This window comes from Nomascus leucogenys, chromosome 12 (genome assembly GCF_006542625.1).
Source record: "Nomascus leucogenys isolate Asia chromosome 12, Asia_NLE_v1, whole genome shotgun sequence".
NCBI classification, from domain to species: domain Eukaryota; kingdom Metazoa; phylum Chordata; class Mammalia; order Primates; family Hylobatidae; genus Nomascus; species Nomascus leucogenys.
The window spans coordinates 65,726,976-65,747,862 of record NC_044392.1 but is presented as its reverse complement, the minus strand read 5'-3'; the positions used below and the strand labels follow the sequence as shown (position 1 = coordinate 65,747,862).

At 52.9% G+C, this 20,887-nt stretch overlaps 1 protein-coding gene, 1 long non-coding RNA gene and 1 pseudogene across 4 annotated transcripts in view; 2 read left to right on the top strand and 1 right to left on the bottom strand.

Moving 5' to 3' along the window:
• SLC6A17 (solute carrier family 6 member 17) overlaps window positions 1-13,033 on the top strand; it is a 51,175-nt gene extending 38,142 nt beyond the window's left edge. The window contains exons 7-12 of one of the 2 annotated variants that reach the window (XM_030824869.1): window positions 2,890-3,131; window positions 3,424-3,616; window positions 5,491-5,683; window positions 6,474-6,633; window positions 8,300-8,462; window positions 8,939-13,033. In XM_030824869.1, the coding sequence (XP_030680729.1) occupies window positions 2,890-3,131; window positions 3,424-3,616; window positions 5,491-5,683; window positions 6,474-6,633; window positions 8,300-8,462; window positions 8,939-9,307 (1,320 nt within the window). In that variant the 3' untranslated portion in view covers window positions 9,308-13,033. The remainder of the gene's footprint in view (window positions 1-2,889; window positions 3,132-3,423; window positions 3,617-5,490; window positions 5,684-6,473; window positions 6,634-8,299; window positions 8,463-8,938) is intronic. The other variant, XM_030824870.1, reaches the window with a different exon arrangement.
• Window positions 10,741-13,033, top strand: LOC101176531 (annotated as a pseudogene). Its single transcript, XR_004032696.1, has one exon. The product of XR_004032696.1 is annotated as an uncharacterized LOC101176531 (transcript).
• A 6,232-nt stretch (window positions 13,034-19,265) lies between these two features.
• Window positions 19,266-20,838, bottom strand: LOC115837650. Its single transcript, XR_004032695.1, has 3 exons — window positions 20,425-20,838; window positions 19,954-20,014; window positions 19,266-19,644 (listed from the first exon to the last, which is right to left on the bottom strand). It is a non-coding gene; the product is annotated as an uncharacterized LOC115837650 (long non-coding RNA).
• Window positions 20,839-20,887: the final 49 nt, after the last annotated feature.

Sequence of the window (20,887 nt, the reverse complement as noted above, 5' to 3'; positions counted from 1 at the left end):
GTAACTACAGCCACAGCCTCAGCTCCTGCCAGCACACCTGCTACTCAGAAAGTCTATCTCCAGCTTGCCTCTCTCTGACTCCAGGCTCATCAGTCCAGTGGACCACTTGGCATTTCATTTTAGATGTCTTAAAGACACATTCAGCTCAACCTTTCTAGAACTAATGTCCTGATCCTCCCTGCCCAACACCATCGACCTGTTCCTCTCCCACTGTCCCCGTCTCCACCTGCCCAGGTATGCAGGCCAGAGACATGGCCCTCACCTCGGCCTCTCCCTCTCCAGCATCTCCCATCTCCAGTCCATCCCGAAGGTCTCCTTGGTTTGTCCTGTGAAGATCTCTCCACTGGCACCACCCAGCCCCTTAGCAAAGCCACTGTCCCCTCCAGCCTGGACCCCAGAAGCCGCTTCCTCGAAGGTCTGCTGCATCCACTTATTTCTTTTGGAAATGCACATGATTGTGTCCCCACTTCTTTAAACCCCTTGCTGGCTTCTTGGGTTAGGTGCTTTCTTAGGATGAAGACAGGATCTGTACAGGACTTTGATCTAACTTCTCTCCTCTCCCAGCCCTACCTGTGCCACCCCCAACTCGCCTTCACTGCTTCAGCCACCCTGGCACCTTCCATTCCCTTTTACACACCATCCTCTGTCCTATCTCAGGACCTCTGTCCACGCTTCTTCCCGAATGCTCTTCCCTCCCCTTGTGGCCTTGCTTTCATCAGCTTTCAAATGTCAGCTTGAGGACCCCTTCCTCTGGGAAGCCTTGCCTGGCCTCCCAACTTTTTCAAATCCCCTTCTTATGGGCTCTCCGAGCACTGGGTGCCCAGCCTTCACAGCCCTTGTCACATTTGCAATTTAGCATTTGTTCGTGGGATCATTTGACCAATGTGTCTCTCTCCAACTGGAATGTAAACTCGGAGACCCTGATTGCCTCTGTACCCCATGGCCTCTGCATCGCCTAACACCAGGCCTGGCCCACAGCAGGTGCTCAGAGATTGATGGATGAGTGGCTACATGTCATTGCCACAGGGAGGCCTTGACACCTTATACCTAATAAGTACACAGGGGTGGGCTGGGGAGAGGGTCTCCTCATGGATGCCAAGGGGCCCTTAGATCCTTAAGGCCTGGGTTCTGGACTTTCTTGGTGGACTAAAGATGGTTTTACTTATTTTGTGCTGGATGGGGAACCTTAATCTCCCCTGGAGTACACATGCTGTCTGACCAGACAGTCCTCCTGGGTCTCCATTTGTGCCCAGGCCCTGAAGCTCAAAGGCTCGACTACCATCCCCCACCTCTTTCCCCTCAGCATGGGGGTGCCGCTCTCAGCCTCACTGCTCTGCCAGCCCTCTGAGCTTGCCAACATCTCAGCTGTTGGAGTGCTGCCAGGAGTTGAGACATGCCTAGGAAGCTGCTGAGATGGTGGCAGGTGGGCCCTGTGTCCTGGATGTTATTTAGGGCTGTGATATTAAAGATAGCTAAAGTCCAGACGGACCCTAAAGTCCAACACCTCACTGTTCAGGTGAGGACTTACCCACAGGTACTCAGAAGGGGCAGCCGGGCCAGGACCCACACAGGGCTTGTCACCACAGGGAAGTGAACTCTCTAATTGGCTCCTTGCCTCCTTAGTCTGTCTGGAGTGAGGTCACTTAGGTTCACCTCAGCAGCAAAGGTCGCAGGGTAAAATGCTTTAAAGAGTATAGGTGATAGAAAAACTGAGTCAGGAGTTGGTGCTGGGGCCGGGGGCGGGGGCCTGGCCCAGAATATCTATATTTTAGTTACCACTCTGCCCCGACTAACCAGCTCCATTACCTTGAGCAAGTAATTTCATCTTTGGGGTCTCAGTTTACCCTTTAAAAATGTGAATAGTAATCCTTGCTTCCTGCACCGCCGCAAAACACAAAACACCCTGTCCTGACGAGGTCAGCCTCATTCTGTTGGGATTGAGTGCCACTAGGTACAGGCATTACTCATTGCTATACATTTGATCCTCACATTTACTCCGAGATTCTATACTATTCCCTGTTTTCAGATGAGTAAACTGAAGCTCATAACACAGTCAGTGCCACTTACTGAAGGCTTCATAGCCATTTAAAGATGGGAGTCAGGATTTGGATCTGGATCTGTCTGAGACTCTAAAGCTCTGTGCTGGGTCCAAGGCTTGGTCCCTGCCCCAAGGAACAAACAGCAAAAGGAAAATAGGTTGGAAAGGGGCTTTGGAAATTGCTCCATGCCATCCAAATGCTGTTGCAGTTCAGGCTCCTGTCAGGTGTGAGGGCAGATGGAAGCTTAGGCGGAGGCCCTTTCTCCAGGAATTGTCTAGGTTCTGTGCTTCAGGTTGGGTGGTGGTGGGGAAAAGCAGGTGGTTTGGGTTTTTTTTTCCTTTCATGAGGTAGAGGAGTTTGAGGTGGAGAAGGCGTCATGGAGATTCTAGTATTCTCAGTTTTCTTATGCTGCTGTGCAAGCTGTTCATGCAGGACTCTAGGAGGCACCTGTCACACTGTAGTCCAAGTGAATGGCACTCTCTGGAGCTGTGTACTACATGACCATATGTGATGGCCTTGATGATGTTCCTTAGTATGATGGCTGCATGGGAAGCCATGGTAGCAGTTAAATTGCTATGTAAGCACTCAGCATTTATGTTATCTTACCAGGGCCTCACAATCATCCTCTGAAGTTGATACTCTTGTGATCTGCATATTGGGGAACCTGAGGCTCAGAGGAGTAGGGAAATCGCCCAAGTTCACACAGCCTCTTACCACTATGGGCTGCTGCCTCTGAACTCTGTTGAGGCTGAGAAAGGGGGGTGTGTATGTGAGAAACGGGGTGTGCACATGAATAAAACCATCCTCTCTGTGTCTCTTTTCTTCCTCCTGCCTTGGTCTTCTGCCATAGCTGGACAAGATGCTGGACCCCCAGGTGTGGCGGGAGGCAGCCACCCAGGTCTTCTTTGCCTTGGGCCTGGGCTTTGGTGGTGTAATTGCCTTCTCCAGCTACAATAAGCAGGACAACAACTGCCACTTCGATGCCGCCTTGGTGTCCTTCATCAACTTCTTCACGTCAGTGTTGGCCACCCTCGTGGTGTTTGCTGTGCTGGGCTTCAAGGCCAACATCATGAATGAGAAGTGTGTGGTCGAGTAGGTGGCACCTCTCCTCCTGTCCCTCCTTCTCCCTGTCTACCTTACCTGGGAGTGGGCGGGGGTGGGGGAGCAGGTGTGCATGGGGAGAGAGGTCCCCTTCACTCAGGCTGAGGAATGGAGATCAGAGGAGCACTCTCTGTCCCCAGCTCTGGGCCACAAGGACAAGCTCAGAGATGCCTCTGTCAGTGACCCATGAGGGTCCCACCTTTGTGCCTGGGAGGAGCCTCCAGGATCTCACCCATTGCCCACCCCTGCCTTCTTACCTGGCCCTCTCGGTTTTGTGCTGCAGGAATGCTGAGAAAATCCTAGGGTACCTTAACACCAATGTCCTGAGCCGGGACCTCATCCCACCCCACGTCAACTTCTCCCACCTGACCACAAAGGACTACATGGAGATGTACAATGTCATCATGACCGTGAAGGAGGACCAGTTCTCAGCCCTGGGCCTTGACCCCTGCCTTCTGGAGGACGAGCTGGACAAGGTGCGGGGACAGGCTGCCCTTCCCAGGACAGGCAGGAACCCAGAGAGCAGCTGTGGCCGGCTGGAGCTTGGGCTCAGGCCTTAGGATGCTGACAGGTAGTCATTAGTTTATTTGGTAAGCAAGGATCTGCTGTGTGTCCAGAGGGAGTGAAAGGGAAGAAAGGTATTGGCCAAAGTCCCTGCCCAGAGGTAGGCTTGAGCCTAGACAAGGAGTAGGGCAGACACACACCTCTCAGAAGTCACAGTAAGTGTGTGGGACGATGTTTCCATTTACTGAGTGGGCTTGTCGTACATCAGTCACTGCCATAGGTAATGTACCAAGAACAGTGCCTTGACATGGCATGCATCACAGAAGTGTTGAAGTTAGTGTTTGCCTGTTGTTTATCTCCTTTGATGCTCAAGAAAGCTCTATGAGTTGAGTATCCATATTGTTCCCTACCTTACAGATGAGCAGCCTATGAGATGGGGGCTTGATGAAGGTCTCACAGCTAGTAAGTGAGAGAGGCAGGGTTCAAATCCAGTTAGTTGGGTCCAGAGCCCATGCTCAGAATCACCTCTTGATGCTTCTGCCCCTCCCCTACCTGTCCCCATTCCAATCTCACTGCCATGATGACACTTAGACTTTAGGGTGGTGCTGGGGGTGCTGACTCCTCCTTAATGCTCAGGCCCAAGTTAGGACACCTTGCTTCTATTTATACTTACATAGCTGGACACTTTGAAAATGACTGTTCTGTTAGAAGGGGTAACAGGAAAGGGACATACCCACAGCGTCTTGGGAACCAGGCTGGAGCCAAGGCTCACATGGGGCAGAGCCAGCTCCCGTCAGCCTGGGTCAACCCTGTCCTTCATGGGACCGGGGAAGGGGGTGCTTTCCCTGGGCTCCATGTTAAAAGTCAGCTCCATTGGACTGGTACCGTCCTAATGCTGAGGGGGCTGCATCCTGCACCCCGACCCTTTCCCCGGGGATCAAGAGCAAAAGAGTCCAATCTCAGGCCCCCTACCCTGGTTTCTTCCCCAGGTGACTGGCAGCGTAAAGGACCTCCCCTTTTCACACTCTCTGAAACCCTGCTCAGTTCTCATGGGCATGGCCTGGTTCTCTGAATAAAACTAGGTTTATAGCAGTGTTTTCATACAATACAACTCTGATAGCATTCAAATGACAAGAATTATACACTCACTTAGTGGGGAAGAAATGTTCCCTTACAATCACTGAACATTACAGGGCAATGTGTAAGTGACAGGGGGCAGTGTGTGATCACCTGACCCACAAGCATGGCCCAAGCATTAAAGCAGTGATTCTCTACCTTGGCTACCCATTAGAGTTCCTAGGGCTTTTTTGTTTGTTTGTTTTAGAAAAAACTCCAACACCCAGCTTCACCCCAGACCAATCCAGTCATTGTCCCTGGGGTGAGGCCCAGGTGTCGGTGTTTTTAAAGGCTCCAGCGTGCTTCCATTGAGAGCCGAGGCTGAGACCACTGCACGAAGATCTGCAGTTCAGAAGTTCTGAGCTGGGAGCGGTCACAGTGTGGCTGGAGCAATCAGGAAAGACATCTTAGAGGAGCAGGGTCCTGAGCTGGGTGTATTTCTAAACATGAGCATCTTCATTTGAATCACCTAAGCTCCTGGTACAACCTGTAGATTCCAGGTCCCATAGGTGAACTCCCAAGTTGGTGTTTTTGAGCTACCTCTAGGGGATTCCAGTGCCTGCTAAAGTTCGAGACCCACTGGCCAAAATCAACAGGATTTAGGTGGAGGTGGGAACCGCTGTGAAAGAGGGAATAGTTATTCCAAAAGTTCGAAGGGCAGAGGGAAGGAAGCAGTGGGCTCCCCAGGGAGGGGTGACCTCACAGGCCCTGCTTTCCACCCCGCCTTCAGTCCGTGCAGGGCACAGGCCTGGCCTTCATTGCCTTCACTGAAGCCATGACGCACTTCCCCGCCTCCCCGTTCTGGTCCGTCATGTTCTTCCTGATGCTTATCAACCTGGGCCTGGGCAGCATGATCGGGACCATGGCGGGCATCACCACGCCCATCATCGACACATTCAAGGTGCCCAAGGAGATGTTCACAGGTAACTCCTCCCTGCCCCCATGCCCAGGCTCTGCGGGCTGCCCTTGTGGACAACAATTCCGTTCTGGCTTCTGACTGGGTCCTTCATGACCCCACGCCCAGAAGGCTCCAGCCCACACGGGGACACAGCTGGAGCCTGGCTGTGCCACACAGTGATTAGCACTCACAAGCCAGGAAGAGAAAGCTACTTGGAAATCTGGAGCAAACGTGAGCCAGGAGGCCTGCATCTAGGCCCCTTTGTTAGTTCACTTGCCCCTCTCCCCAAGGGCCTGCTGAGTCATCTTGGGCAGGGGCGCTCACTGGCCTTGCGCCCTGTTCCGTCTTTGTCACTCCAGTCCCGGGCTGTGTCCACAGTTCCCTTCGGGGTTTGCTGAGTTGATCTAGGGCCCATAGAGGGATACCTCTTATCTGTATCCCTAGAGCGGGATATCTTTCTGTTCTCAAATGGGGAAACTAAGGTGGAGAAAAAGACTGGTAACAATCAGATGAATCATTTAAGTTAAATACAACAATTAAGTAGAGCACCTGTCATGGGCCAGGCATTGTGCTGGGGCAGAGGCATGGGATGAAAGTTAGACACAACGCCTTCCTCAGGTGCTCCCCTACTAGTAGAGCGGGGCTCAGAACCTGAGCATCTGGATCTCTCGTGCAGGACTGGGCCTGCTGGCAGGAGGGCTGCAGGCATGCTTGGGGAAGGGATGTGATGGGAGGGGCCTGGGTGCCCCCGAGACCCCCAGGGCCCCACCCACCCTGCACCTTTGCCCCCAAACCGGCCTCCCGGCTCTCTGTAGTGGGCTGCTGTGTCTTTGCATTCCTCGTGGGGCTGTTGTTCGTCCAGCGCTCCGGAAACTACTTTGTCACCATGTTCGACGACTACTCGGCCACCCTGCCACTCACTCTCATCGTCATCCTTGAGAACATCGCTGTGGCCTGGATTTATGGAACCAAGAAGTAAGAGGAACATGGGGGAAAGGTGGGACAGGAGGAGGGGTCTGTCCTATCATGATTCCCTGGAAAGGCAGATCATAGAGTCACAATGGCAGAGCTGAAAGTGCCCTTAAAGATCATTTAGGGAAACTGAGGCATAGTGCAAGGACATGGCTGCCTAAGGCCACTAGAAACAGAGCCAGTCTGAGGTCTGGGTGTCCTAGGTGCAGGTCCTGGCATCATTCTTAAATTACCACAGCACCTTTCCTGGGTACCAACTCTTCAGTATTCTGTTAAGTTTTTGTGAAGGGCTTAGTGGGTCTACAAGAGGCCCTTGCCCTCAGAGAACGTGTAGACTTCAGCAGCCTGGTTCACAATTGTAAGGGCCTAGATAGGGGTATGAGATGAGGTGTGATTTTGGCCCCAAGTTTGGGGTCGTGCAGGGTAAGAGGATTCAGCTCTAAGAAAGGATTGGGTCTCACAGCCTAAGCCTAGGGCAGTTGTGCACTTACTGTAAACTCTTGGCCTCATCCCTCATGTTAGGGCAAATATGTGTTCCCAGGAGTTCTAGAACTAGGTCTCTCTGACTCACACAGCATCGACCATGACCACACTATCCTTGTCCTTGGCAAGACCCACCTCCACTGACCCACTTGGTCTGACCCTCCCTGATGCCTGGACCTGGTTTGGCAGTGGGGCTCTTTCACAGGTGCCATCTGCCTCCTAGGAGAGCACAGGAAGTGGGGGGAAGGACACTCCTCTGCTTCCACCCGCTGTGGGCCAGGGCTGTAAGACACTGCCACAAAGGACTCTGGCTGATTTTTGTGTCCCGGACTCCTTCGGCAGTCTGGTGATGTCCCTGTATGTTACTTTAAATGCATAAGATAAAATGTGTAGGGTTATATAAGAAACTTATTATATTGAAAAATAGCGAAATATTGTTTAAAATTTGTGATATAGTAATGTATGAGCACTTTATTTTTAATGCATTGTTACAAGATCTAGCTATAGATCTAAGAACAGTGGTAACTTCGAAGTAGTGATGAAAATCAATGATGACTCAATATTTTCAATAACTGGGCTGTAATATGAAAATATAATCTATTGGTGACAGTCACAGGTATTGTTAATACTACTGTGCTTGCTTGCATTCATAATATAATAGAAAGTAATGCAAGATTTCAGTTAGGGTTTATTGAGGTAAAGATGATTCTTTTGTATGCAATTCAAGCACAAGCCTGCCTGCCTTCCGGAATTCTGCTCACCCCTTGGTGAGAAACCCCTGAGTCAGGGCAACTCTCTACCTTTGGACTCTAGAGAAGTGCACTTCTACTGCTTTTCCAGCAGGAGGAGCCTTCAGCCAGGCCAGTGTGAAAGGGCTAGGCACTCCCTGAACACACAAGCTGTCTATACATAAAACAGACGTGCACCTGCCCAGGTGTGTCTGGTGGGCCCCATCATATCTCTGGATGGGGTATGATGTGACGGAATCAGAGGACGTTAGAGGAGGACAGTAGAGCCTTCCCAGAGGCCAGCCAGACCACACACAATGAGCACTGAATGTGAAGAATAGAAGAGCCCAGGAGGGAGGGACTGGGAAACGAAGACTTTCTGGAGGAGATGGTGATGGGGGAAGAGGGAGGTGTGACTGAGGGATGCCAACTGCTGAACCCTCTGCTATGCCTGGCAGGTTCATGCAGGAGCTGACGGAGATGCTGGGCTTCCGCCCCTACCGCTTCTATTTCTACATGTGGAAGTTCGTGTCTCCACTATGCATGGCTGTGCTCACCACAGCCAGCATCATCCAGCTGGGGGTCACGCCCCCGGGCTACAGCGCCTGGATCAAGGAGGAGGTGAGGGGTGGGGCCCCAAACCCTAGGGACATTTGCATCTTCTCAGGCCTTTAATGCAACCACTGATAGGGATACACCTTTCTAGGGCAGCTGCTATGTGCCAGGCCCTGCCAGGTGCCTCACACCGAAACCGCAATCTTACAACAACCCAAAGACAGAGGTGGCATCATCCCTGTAGCACAAATGGGGACACCGAGGCTCAGAAAGATTAGTGCACTTATCCAGTCTTTCTAACCCATATTCTCTCTTCATGCCTGTGGAGTGGAATTAGTCTATTTTATAATAGGAGAAACCACCCTAGACCCTTTCACCAAGGTGACCAGGTGAACCCCTATCCTTGGCTGTGCCTGGCCAGGATGGTGGGAGGGGAGAAGAGTGGAAGGCCATGGGTGAGGGCAGGAGAGCAGTCTTGGAGGGCCTGGGAGGGGAGGGCTGTCACAGTGCCGGCAGCAGCCCTTAAGGCAGCCCACCCGCAGGCTGCCGAGCGCTACCTGTATTTCCCCAACTGGGCCATGGCGCTCCTGATCACCCTCATCGTCGTGGCGACGCTGCCCATCCCTGTGGTGTTCGTCCTGCGGCACTTCCACCTGCTCTCTGATGGCTCCAACACCCTCTCCGTGTCCTACAAGAAGGGCCGCATGATGAAGGACATCTCCAACCTGGAGGAGAACGATGAGACCCGCTTCATCCTCAGCAAGGTGCCCAGTGAGGCACCTTCCCCCATGCCCACTCACCGTTCCTATCTGGGGCCCGGCAGCACATCGCCCCTGGAGACCAGCAGTAACCCCAATGGACGCTATGGGAGCGGCTACCTCCTGGCCAGCACCCCTGAGTCGGAGCTGTGACCACTGCCCCAGCCCTGCCCGCCTCTCCCCCCACGCTCAACCTGCCCACTTGTCCAGGCCTGGCCTCTTCCTTGAGGTGGCCACCAGGCCCAGGCCAGGCCCTTTGCCCAAGAAGAGAGGGTCTGCCCTGCCTCACTCCCCTCTCCAGTCCCAATAGACTCTGCTCCCTAGCCCTGAGCAGGAGGCTGGAAGCAGCTCTGTTTCCTAATTCAGGACCCCACTCATCTAGCCCTCCAAGAGCCTCCGCCAAATTGCAGCCATGTAATTGGAACAACCCATCAGTCCTGCTTCCCAGTCCATGGGAGATTCCAAGCGGCCACTGCAGGAGTCACTCACCTCCCTCTCTCCCTGTAACTTGCCATCTGCAGTTCTTAGGGCTCTGGGGTCCCCTGAACTGCCAGATGGTGGTGGTGAGAGGCCTTGGGGCCGGGGAAGGAGAGCGGACTTTGGCTCACTCCGCCATGAGAACAGGACACCATCCTGCCCAGCCCAGACGGGGTTGCTCCTGGTCCAAGAGACTACCTGCTTGAAGGCGGAGGGTGGGAGCAGGTGCACCAGGGCTCAGGGCTCAGACTTGGGAGGGCCTAGGCAGAAGCCGCAAGTTCTGTTTTCTGAGGTATGTGCTGCCCTCAGCTTCAGCATGAGCCTTGGTAGCAGAAGGTGAGGAACCTCCTCTGCCCTGGTCCCTGGGTGGAATCTTCCCATGTCCTTGGCCCTGCCTGGGGTGGGTGGTATGTGCTCCTGCGTCTTGTCTGGGAGTGCAGTGACAGGGACCAGAACCTTCCCCACCTCAATTAGGGCTTAGCCATCTCCCTGTCCCCAGCACCCCTCCCCAGCCCACAGTGGTGGCCTCTGCCTCTTTCCTGGAGAGAGAAGGACAGTGCAAGGAGAGGTTTCCAGAGCACAAATTGTTGGTTCCTAGCACAAATTAGATGGTTTGGAGCACAACTGTGAAGCACACTCCTCTCCCTCCTCACCTGGGGCCCAATGTTCTGTCTAGTGGCAGCTTTTCCCCTGGAACAGGGATCCCCGGAGTTCAGGGGCTTATCCCCAGGATGCCTCACTCCTGGGGAAAGACAGATAATTTCACTGCCCCTTTGAGCCGCCACTCACTCTCCTTATTACACAAGCACAGCCACCCAGTGTGCACAGCTGCCCAGTGTGCACAGCATGTGCAGACACCTTGGAAACCTTTCCAAAGCCTTCCTGGCCCATAGTGGCCAGTGCCACAGGTAGTGCTGTGGACAGTAGAGGCTGCCAAAGGCAAGGGCTGGTCTTCAGGATGGAGGCCAGCCTGTGCAGAAGGCTGCAGCTGACAACAGCGACCCCACCTGCCATTACCTTCAGGGCTTCCTCTGGAAGAGAACCCATTCTCAGAGTGCAGCCAGGGAGGAACTTGACCCAAGAGTAAATGTCTGCAGAGAGATGGATGGATGGATGGATAGATGGATGGATGGGTTGGGGGGTGGGGGTGGGTGGATGGATGGATGGATGGATGGACGGATGGGGTGGGGAAGGAAGGAAAGGAGGGGGAAAGGAGGGAATACTGGCTCCATCTTTGAGAGCTCTGGTGGGCAGGGCAGAAACAGGCCACAGTGCTCAACCCAGACACCCTCACGAAGGGTCGCGAATCACTCTTGTGGCTCAGATTGCACTTAGGACCTGGAGGGACAGACCAGAATCAGGGTCCCCTCCTTCACCCCCGAGTTCCTTACTGTTCCCCCAAGCCTGGAAGCGGTCTATCCCCCAACCCTGCCATCTCCCTTACTCATCCCTCTTTCACACCTTCCCCTTTCTAGCCCCCTCTGCCCTACCTGTCTTTCCTGAGTGTTTGAGGGGAGAGAGAGACCCACATCTCCCCAAAGAGATGAGCTTTTGGAGCACAACATCCCACCATAGGCCCCCTCACCTGACAACAACTACCTGGCCCCTTGCCAAATCTCAAGCAGAATTAGCAACAGGAAAAGCAAAGCCCCAGGAGAGACACTCTACTATATATACTCTTCTATATATTCTGTTTCTATTGTATATTCACTCTGTACATGTGGGTGTAAATGCTGTTAAATGACAAACCCAATATTATACTGTGGCTGGTGGACTCTTTTCATCCTCAGTGCTGTACAGATCTATTTTCATTGTATATTTGATATATTTTTAATTTTGTAGCGTGTGGCTGGGCCAGGCCCCAGCGGGAGGGGCTGAGCTGGGGCTGTGTGCTTGCTAGGTGTGGGCGCGCTAGTGCTCGTTGTAGCCTTTTGCTGTGTCTTCGCTGTGTGTTAGACGTAGGGCCTAGAGCTCGGGGTGTGTGTGTGTGCTGTGTGTATGGTGTGCACATACGTGAGTGTGGGTGTGTGTAGCGTGCTGATCTGTGACTCCCAGTGTTCACCACTTTCCTGAAGACCACACTCCCTCCCCCTGCCTCCTCCTCCTCGTCTTGGCTCTATCGGGAGCCTCAGGGCCGGCAGGGTGCCTCAGGAGCCCCCTGCTATGGGGAAAGGCATGTGTTTCTTGCTGGTGACTCATTGCCTTCACACCACTGGGTTTGCCAGAAACAGGGAAGGAGGGCGTTAAGGGAAAAAAAAATCCTCAAATTTATTTACCAGTCAGCTTCTTGCCGTTACCAATAAAATTGCTAGCTCTTCTCCAGAGGAAAAGTACTAGGATTCTTAAGATGGCGCGACCCCAAGAAGGAGCTCATAGCACTGCTGCATTTGCCGTTGAGGCAGTCCTGACAGTGTTTGAAAAGGGCCGCCTGCCCCCTCCCCACTGTGCCTCTGACGCCTTTGGAGTCAAAGGCAGGTGGGGTCACCTGATGAGCTAAGATCCAGCCCCAGAATCCTGGAGAAGCAGGAGGCAGCAGGAGAGGACCAGGTCCCCAAGTCCCTTCACAGGGTCCCCACCCCCACTGGCTTTGGTGCTGTCCACACAGTGCCCACCAGAAGGCAGAGGGAACTCCAGGGCAGGGATGTGCCTGAAAGAGTCAACAGTCCCCTGATCCCCTACCTGTGCCTGCCCTCCAGCCCCATCACCAGCTTCTTGCTCAGGGAGCCTTCCGCCCTCCTCACTGAGGCAACATGAAGCCAGAGGCCCAGATGGGGGCTGAACAGGTAGGGCACATCAGTTAATGCCAGTGAGGTTGGCTTCTGCCCTCCAGCAATACATGTGCAGGGGTTGCTGCTTTCCCAGTGCCAGGAGAACCCCCACTCCGAGTCAGCCTGTGTGGGTCATGAGGCTGGGGCCCAGGAGCCATGGTCCCAGGCACTGCACAGGCCTGCAGTATTACCAGGCAGAGGGGCTGCTTTTCTGCCCTTCCTCACCCCCACCCCCCACCCCACTCCCCCAGAGTACTCCCCACTGTGAAAAGAGCTGGAAACTAAACCGGTTAGAATGAACCTGGCTCCCTGAGCATCCCTGGATCCTTTAAATAGGCCCAGAGATGTGAGATCTGCTGCTTCACTGGGGCCTGATGACTTCGGCTGGGGGAGGGGGCCTAGTGCCCCTTCTCATTGAAAGCTCTGCTTTGTACAGACCCAAGCATACACACCAGGCCGTCACTTTGGGTTCTGGCATAAGTTCAGAACAATTCAAGTCCATGTGTCCCATGGCTGGCCAGAGCCCTGGGTCAAAATCACTCAGCCCAGGGGAGGGGATGAGGCATTGTCACCCTAGACCCCTCTTCCTCTCTCCCCCACCATGGTGTGCAATAAAGTGTCTGTTCTTACCAAACCCGTCTTGCCTTTCTCACCTGCTCTTGCAATGAGGGAGAGGGAAGGGTGGCCAAGGATCCTGCAGGAAGCTTTGGGGTGAAAAGCTTGGACTGGGATGGGTGGACAGGACTGCTGAGGGGGGTTGTGGGTGCTGGCTGGCTGAGGAACAGCACGGGGAGTGTGCACAGGTTCATATCTGTATTTTCCTAGGAGTTGTCCTAGGTATTAACAATGCACACACTTGTAGAGGGCCCTATTGGGGTCCAGCGATTCCACATATCTAATTTCCTGTCATCTTTGCAACCGTTTCCTAAGGGAGATCCTTTGCTGTCTACATTTTTTCCAGGTGAAACTGCATCTGAAATGAGGATGGTATTTGGTGGTCTCTTACAGGACCCCGTAGGGGAAACTCCTGTCCTGCCTGACTACCAGGAAAAGCTATACTTGTCAGTCTGGCAAGGGCGGGGTGTGTGGAGGCCCGCCTCAGGGAAGCACAGGGGTGGGAAGGTGCCAGTGTTCAGAGGTCTGAGCGAGGACCAGGACTCTCTTGGGTGCTGGGGGGTGGGCTCCCCTGGAACAGGCATATTCTAAATTTCTGCCCCTCTCTTCAAGATAGCTATCCCTTTTGCAAACTTCAGTAGAAGGTAAAGATGAACTAGGGGATCTGACATCAACTCTGTTCTAACATTCCAGCCCCAAGTATTCATTTATTAAACACCCACTGAATACTCAGCACTGTGAACGGAATGTGCTGGTGGCTGGGGAAGCTCTTCTTCCTGCCTCATCCTCTAGGAGCACCGACATTGAAAGAAACAAGAAGTCTGGCTCCTGGAGGAGGCCTCACCCGCACTCCACCCAGCTCCAGGCTGGAATGATGCTGCTTGCACTCAGACGCACACGGCCAAGGACCTTGAAGGAACCTGCCATTTTCTTCTCTTGCTCTAGAAAGTGTTGTTCCAGGAATAGCCACCAGATGGCAGGAAAACCTTCCTCGCCAGATCATAGCCTGCTTGCCTTCTCTCTGTCATTTATTCATTTGTGGGTTAGTTTATTTGTTGAACAAACATTTATTACCTACCCACCCTGGACAGGCTCCATGCCAGCTATAGATGAATAAAGATAAAATCAGCCCCTGCTGTCCTGAGTTTGGCAGAGGGAGGGGCCAGGCCCTATGACTCCACATCTCCCCATGTATCTTTCAAACCAGGAAATGGCCTGGTGCTGGAAAAGTCACTCCTTGTAAAGTATTCAGTCTTTTGGTTGAAGGTAATGTTTTTGGTTGAGATGCAAGCCCTCCTGCCAGGAGGGGCACACAGATCCGCCAAGATGCAGCATAACAAGGGCTTTGGTTCGAAGGAGCTCTAGAGTCATACTTCTCAAGTTCAAATGCCACCCAGCTTCCTGCTTCCTGGGAGGCCTTGAGCAAGTCATTTAATCGCTCTGAGCTTAAATGTCCTAGTCTGTAAAAGAGACATAACAAATAGATTCAATGAGATAACACATGTTGGTCCAGTTATCTATTGCTGTGTTCCAAGTTACTCCAAATCTGAGTGGCTTAAAACAACCATTCTATCTCGCAGTTTTGTGAGTAAGGAATTCAGGCAGGACTTGTCTGAGCAACTCTTCTGGTGACAACCAAGGTCACTCAGTGATATTCAACTAGCAGCGAACTAGCCTGGAGGGTCCAAGGCAGCCGCCCTCACATTCACTCAAATGCCTGGCACTCCAGTGAGAATGGCTGGAAGACTGAGTTCAGCTGGGCCTGCCGGCCAGAGTGAGCACCTACAACTGCCTCTCCAGCATGGCTACTCAGCCAGACTTCTGACTGAAGGGCTCAGGGTCCCCAGAGAGACCATTTCAAGAGACAGGAGGTGGAAGCTGCCAGGTTTTTAAGGCCTGGGGCTGGAAAATGGCACAGTACCTCTACCATCTTCTGTGGGTCACAGCATCTGCCCAAATAAAGGGGAGGGCACACAGAAGCCCCCCTTGTTCTTGGGGAATGGGGAGAGTCTGGCTGCCCATGTAATGGGCTGATTCTAGAGTGTTAGGGATCTTTGTCATCAGTCACCAGCACCCGCGTGGAAGCTTTCTCCTGAGGGGATATCAGCTTAGAGACACAGAACTGGGACACACAGCAGGTCATTTCTGGTGGGGAGGTGAGTGGTTAAGTTTGGGCCCTGGGTGGAGGGAGCAGTCAGAGGAGGATGAGAAGGGCATGCAGGAGGACAGGTGAGGCCACTGCTTCTGCCTCAGGTTTGCCCCAGGGCAGGTGGCATGAGCAGTTTGAATCATGGGTCTGTCGCCAACCATACCACCTTGGGGAAGCCACTTAAACCCTGGAATCTCCATTTTCTGATCTGTAAAAGGAGGACGACAATAAAATCTCTTCCTTAGAGATGGTATGAGGGAAAAATGAACTTCATCAGTAACATCTACTGGAATACAGTATCGACTTCTTTCCATATGGGGATACAATAGGTGCTCATTAAATATTTCCTTCCTTCCTTCTTGCGATCCTGGGCAAGGCCATGGGGCCTACTTCATTCTGGGGGCCCCATCACCCATGCAATGAGCTATCTGCTAAAGCTACCCACAAAGGACAGTTTCAGCCTAAAATCCAGAGAAGCCAAGGAAAGAAGGCAGAAAAGGAACTCCCTCCAGGAAAGGGAGTACCAGAGTGTGGGGGTCTCACTGATCCTGTACATTATCGTATTCACCCCAGCAGTCACCACCAGACAGCTCCAGTCACAGTGACTTGGGCCAAGGCTAAAGTATTCCACAGACCACAAGGCTATTGTGGGGTTTTGTTTTTGTTTTCTTTGTTGTTGGTTGGCCCCAAATTCTTTCTAATACTTCTCCCATCAAAAGTGGAGTCTATGCTCCTCCTCTTGAATCTGGGTGAGCAAATGCTTCCTGTGACCAACAGGGTATAGTAGAAATGATGCTATGGGACTTCCAAGGCTAGATTAGGAAAGGCCGTGCCACTTCCACCTGGTGTTCTAGGGATACTGGTTCTAGAGGCAGCCAGCAGCCATGTAAGACAGCCAACCACCCTGAGACTGCCATGCTAGGGAGGCGATATGTTTGCAGATGCTTAGGTTGACAGCTTCAGCTGAGCTTCCAGCCAACAGCCAGTGTCAACTGCCAGCCACATGAACACATCATACTGAACGTTTAGCCCAGCTGAGCTTCAGATGTTTGCAGCCCGCTGACATCTGATTATAGCTGCGTAAGAGACCCTAAGCAAGAACTGTTCAACTGCGCCCTTCCTAATTCCCTGACCCATAAAATAATGAACAAAATAAAATGGTTGTTGGGTTTATATCACTACATACTGGGGGTAATTTGTTTCATAACAATAGTAACCAGAATATGAACCTTAGTGATTATCTGGCCAAACCTCCTTGTACAATGGGGGAAACTGAGGCCCAAAGAGGAAAAGACCAGACTTCCCACAACCAAGCAAGGGGAAGATTGGGGCCAATGCCTGGGTTTCTTGACTCCCAATCTAGTGCACTCTCTGCCACACAGCAAGAAACTGACAGGGAGGACTCCTCCCCCGCCACCCCCCGCCTCATTAATTCCATGCATCAAGCAAGCATGAATCAGGTATTCTGAGTGCCTGGGATTGTGCTGAGCACTGGGAATATACAAAGGACCAGGCAAGAGTCCCTGGCTCGCAGAGGCAGTCACGATCTGACTTGGGCATCTCCCCTCCTGGCACACTCACTGGTGCCAGGCACGCTGCTGCATTCTTTACTTACATCATCTTAGGTGGGAAGAAACCTGCGAGATGGGAGAAGACTATGCCTGTCATTCAACCACAAACCCTTACAAAGATTGATCCATGCCAGGCACAGTCCTGGCTGCAGAGCATAAAGACTCAGTGGGGATCTGCTCTCTGTCCCTGGGTCCGAGCTGCCTGGGTTCTGGGTCCCTCCATTCTGCCCAGGGCTGACCCAAGCAGGGAAGAATCCCTGGACTTCAGGAGCACCCAAGAGGAACCTGAGTTTGGCCTGTCTCTCCAGACAGCTGCTTCCCCTTTCCCCAGGACATTGCTGGAGGGGACTGGGCCCATCAGGACTAATTAACTACTCTAATGCAATGAACCAGTTTTGCCTGGAACTTAGCCCAGGTGGGAGCAATCTGTACTTTTCTAGATGGAGAAATGCTAAGTGTCAAGAGGTCTTGCCAGCCGGACCTGGGGCTAGCGTGCGTGTGGCAGGCGCAGCGGGGGGGGGTGTGCTGTCTGGATGCAGGCTGAGTTCCCAGCCCAGGAGCCTTAAACAAGGAGGCCTCTAGGGTCCACTCAGCTGGTGGCCCCCACATCGTTCTCTGTCCTTGGCCCAACCCCAGCCCTAGCTCAGTCTCTCAGAGTTCGCTGCTGCTGCTTAGGCCTGACATCCCTAGGTGGGGGGAAGGTGTCCATGAGCTAACACTCAGGTTTCCTCCAACCCTATGACTCCAGGTCCATAGTGTATAAGGCCCCGAGCCCTGCCCAGGCCTGAGCTTCTGGTCTCTTCTCTTTAAGAGCTGGGCCCTCAAAGGCTGCCTTTGAGCCCCAGATACAACTTCACTGGGATTATCACAGCAACCCAACCCTGCTTTCAGTCCTGAGGCAGAGCCATTCTACTGATCTTCACAAGACCTGAATCACTAGGGCTAGGTTCTCCCCAGAACCCCTCCCCGACCAACCCCCCTCCCCACCAAGAAGGCTCTCACATTTGATTTGGAGCCTGCAAGTCTCTGCAAGCTGCTTGGGGTTGGGGGAAGCAGGATGAAGTGAGCCAAGATGCAGACAGGAGGCTGCCAGCCTGCTCTTGCCTTCCCTTCTCTTGTTCCCCTATGAGCGGGGAGGCCCTATCACCCTCTAATGAGTCTGATAAAGCAATTCAATTTTCCAGGCTGGAAGAGAGCGAGGCAGGTTGGGAAAGGATGCTGGCTCCTTGGCCTGGACCTGAAGGAGGAGGGTCAGTCCCTGGCAGGAGCTAGAATATCAAAAAGGGAAAGTGTGAGCACCAATGGATAGGACCTCGCCTTGGCCTGGAGCCCCTCACCACAAACGGGTTTCAAAGAAGGAAGATGGAGAGGAGATTGGATGGCTCCAGTCATCCTAAAGAGGCTGAGCCTATACAAAGCTCCCAGTGGGGAAAGGGGAAGGGTAAATGGCTTTGATTTCAGACTCTCAGCTTCCTACAGACAGGGTCAGCATCAGCATTCAGAGGGTGAGGACCTTATTATGCGGGGGGGGGGGCCTGGAAAGGGTGCAGGTGCTTGACAGCCTCCATCAGTGCCCCTTTAGAATCTCCCATGGCCCTCTCTTCCTATTATTTCACCACACCCTCACCCCTGATGAGGGAAACCCGCTGTGGCTGACACCTTCTGTGAACTGGCTTTCAGACAGGTGCTCTTCCCTGACAGCCTGAAGAAACCAGGGCACTCAGAGAGGACAGAAGAGAAAAGGTGAAAATGAGGGAAAGAAGCTTGGGGAACTAGGAATTTCCAATAGCGGCTGCTTTGTGGTCTTGCTTAAGCCCGTCAGGTATCAAGGTCTTGGAGGAATGAAGAAGGGAGGGAGTAGGCAGAGTCCCAATGGCAGAGTTAGGCTAGAAGATGTACCTGAGGTCCTGGAATCAACAGGAAGCCCAGAATCAGCTGCCACCCCATCTGCCCACATCACAGCCCCCAGAGCTCAGGGCAAGGTCTGGAGCCAGGACGTCCTAATACCACCAGGGGGCAGCACCCTCACATCCATGGTAGGTTGTGCCACAGTAGGCTGGGCAGGGGGCTCTCCTATCCTTCCCCGGCTCGCATTTTGAGAGAACACCAATACCTGACACAAAGAAATGGTGGGGACAAGTCCCATAGTGCTAACTGCAGCATATCGACTCCCTCAGAGAGGCACAGGTAACAGGTGAGCCCAGAGTTCTAGAATAACCTTCAGCAAGGGTGAGGCATTCTCTGGAGGCCTCAGGACTGAGGCTGAGCTCACCTCTCCGGAGCTGGTCAGTGCACAGAGCTGGGAGCCCTGGTCCCACGCACCTTTACCCAGCTGCCTCTCTCAGGCTGGGCCCTCTGTTGTTGTCAGCTCTTCCTAGGTTCCCATGCCCGCGTCCCAACTTTCTGATCTTCCTCCCTTCCCTCCTGGCCTCCTTTTTCCCTGGCAGCTTTCTCCCTCTACCCATCTCCCCAGGTGCTCATCACCATCCACAAGCACTGCAGAGTGGAAGCACCATTTGGGCAGATTTACTAGGACAAGTGGCTGTTTTATTCACTGATGTATTTCCAGTGCCCGGAACCGCTTCTGGCATATCGTAGGTATTCAATAAGTATTCATTGAATTAATAAGTCAGTCAGGGGTGGGATACTATGGGTTTTGTCCCCTTGCCCACTACACTCCCTTTCTTACAATTACTGAGCTCAGTCATCCTGATGAACAGAAAGCAGGGGAGAGACCCCAAGGGACTTTGCCAGGACACGGACCAGATAGGACTTGAAAGTTACTCATTACATTAATATTCTGTGGTTCTTTCTTCCTCACTCCAGCTTCTGGCCTGTCCCGGGTCTTCTCTTCCCAGTCACACTTGGGATATTTCTTTTCACTGCAGCAAACTCAAAGCCAGCTAAACTCTGAAATACAAATATCAGTTTCCAGGAGCAGGGACTGGGCACAAAGGGAGTGCCAGTAAATGTGTGTTTCTGATTAACTCATCTCCCCTGCGTATCAGTACAGATCATCAAAGATCATTGTCATTTTGGTTTTCTGGCCTCATTAATAATGAGACTTTTGCTTGTAAAAATCCCTTGCATTGGCACTGGGCTTTTAACCTTTCCTGAGACACACATAGGCCCTTTTCTTGTTTTTCCCAGTTGAGCTAGGTACTGCCTGATCTGGAAATGGGAAGGTGCACAGATGTCCAGGGCAGGTGTGTCATTCACCTTTCATTTCTGCCTCAAGATCTCCTTACACCATCCAGACAGGCATGGTGGCTGCCTGAAGCTGTAAAAAAGAAAAAAAAACCCAATGGGGATTAATATGAAGATGTAAAATAGGTTCTGGACTTAACAAAAACAAATGAATCTGGAAATTGCTCTTGGGATAGGGCCAGTAAAGTCCTGTTGGTGCCTATGTTTTGGGTTTGGCAGCTTCTCAATCACTTAGCAAACAGGTTCTCAGAGGCAGGCACTGTGGGAGCTATCAAGATGAAAAAGCACAATGCCGCCTGCAGGAGCTCAGGGTTAGGGAGGGGACAGGAGACACATACACAGGCAAAGTCAAATTGTAATGGGTAGAATAAGAGTAGAAGCAGGAGGGGGTCATGAGGCAGGACACAGACACTTTCTATGTGGACCCCAGGGCAATGACGAGCAAAGGCTTTAACTAATGACTTTTCAGGGCCACCCACCCACCCCACATCCATAACACGTTTCGCGATGAACACAGCCAGAGCTACGGTTTCCTTCCATCTGGCACAAGAAGCGCTTCTCTGCCCAAGGCCACCCCGTCCCCCATTCCATCGCGGGGGCTTTGGTGGCTGGGACAGAGGCGGAGAGCATCAAGACCATGGGTGTCTTGGGCTCCGTTGGGCCTCCGAGGCGCAGGATGCGGGGCGGGGTGCTCAGGAGGCCCCAACACGGTGCCTGGGAAGGGAGAGGGCAGCCTGATCCTCGCCACAGCGTCTCTACCCTCTTTCTTCCTTGGCCTTCCGTCAGCCGCAGTGAAACCGCAACAGTGCGACCAGCTTGGCGGGGAGGGGGCGACGGACGAAGCAAAAAGAGCCCGGCGGAGGTTAGAGGTCAGGGGTCGAGAGCGCTTCGGTGTCAGCGGGCTGCAGTGGGAGGAGCTGCGGGCCCGGGGGAGGCGCGGAGCGGG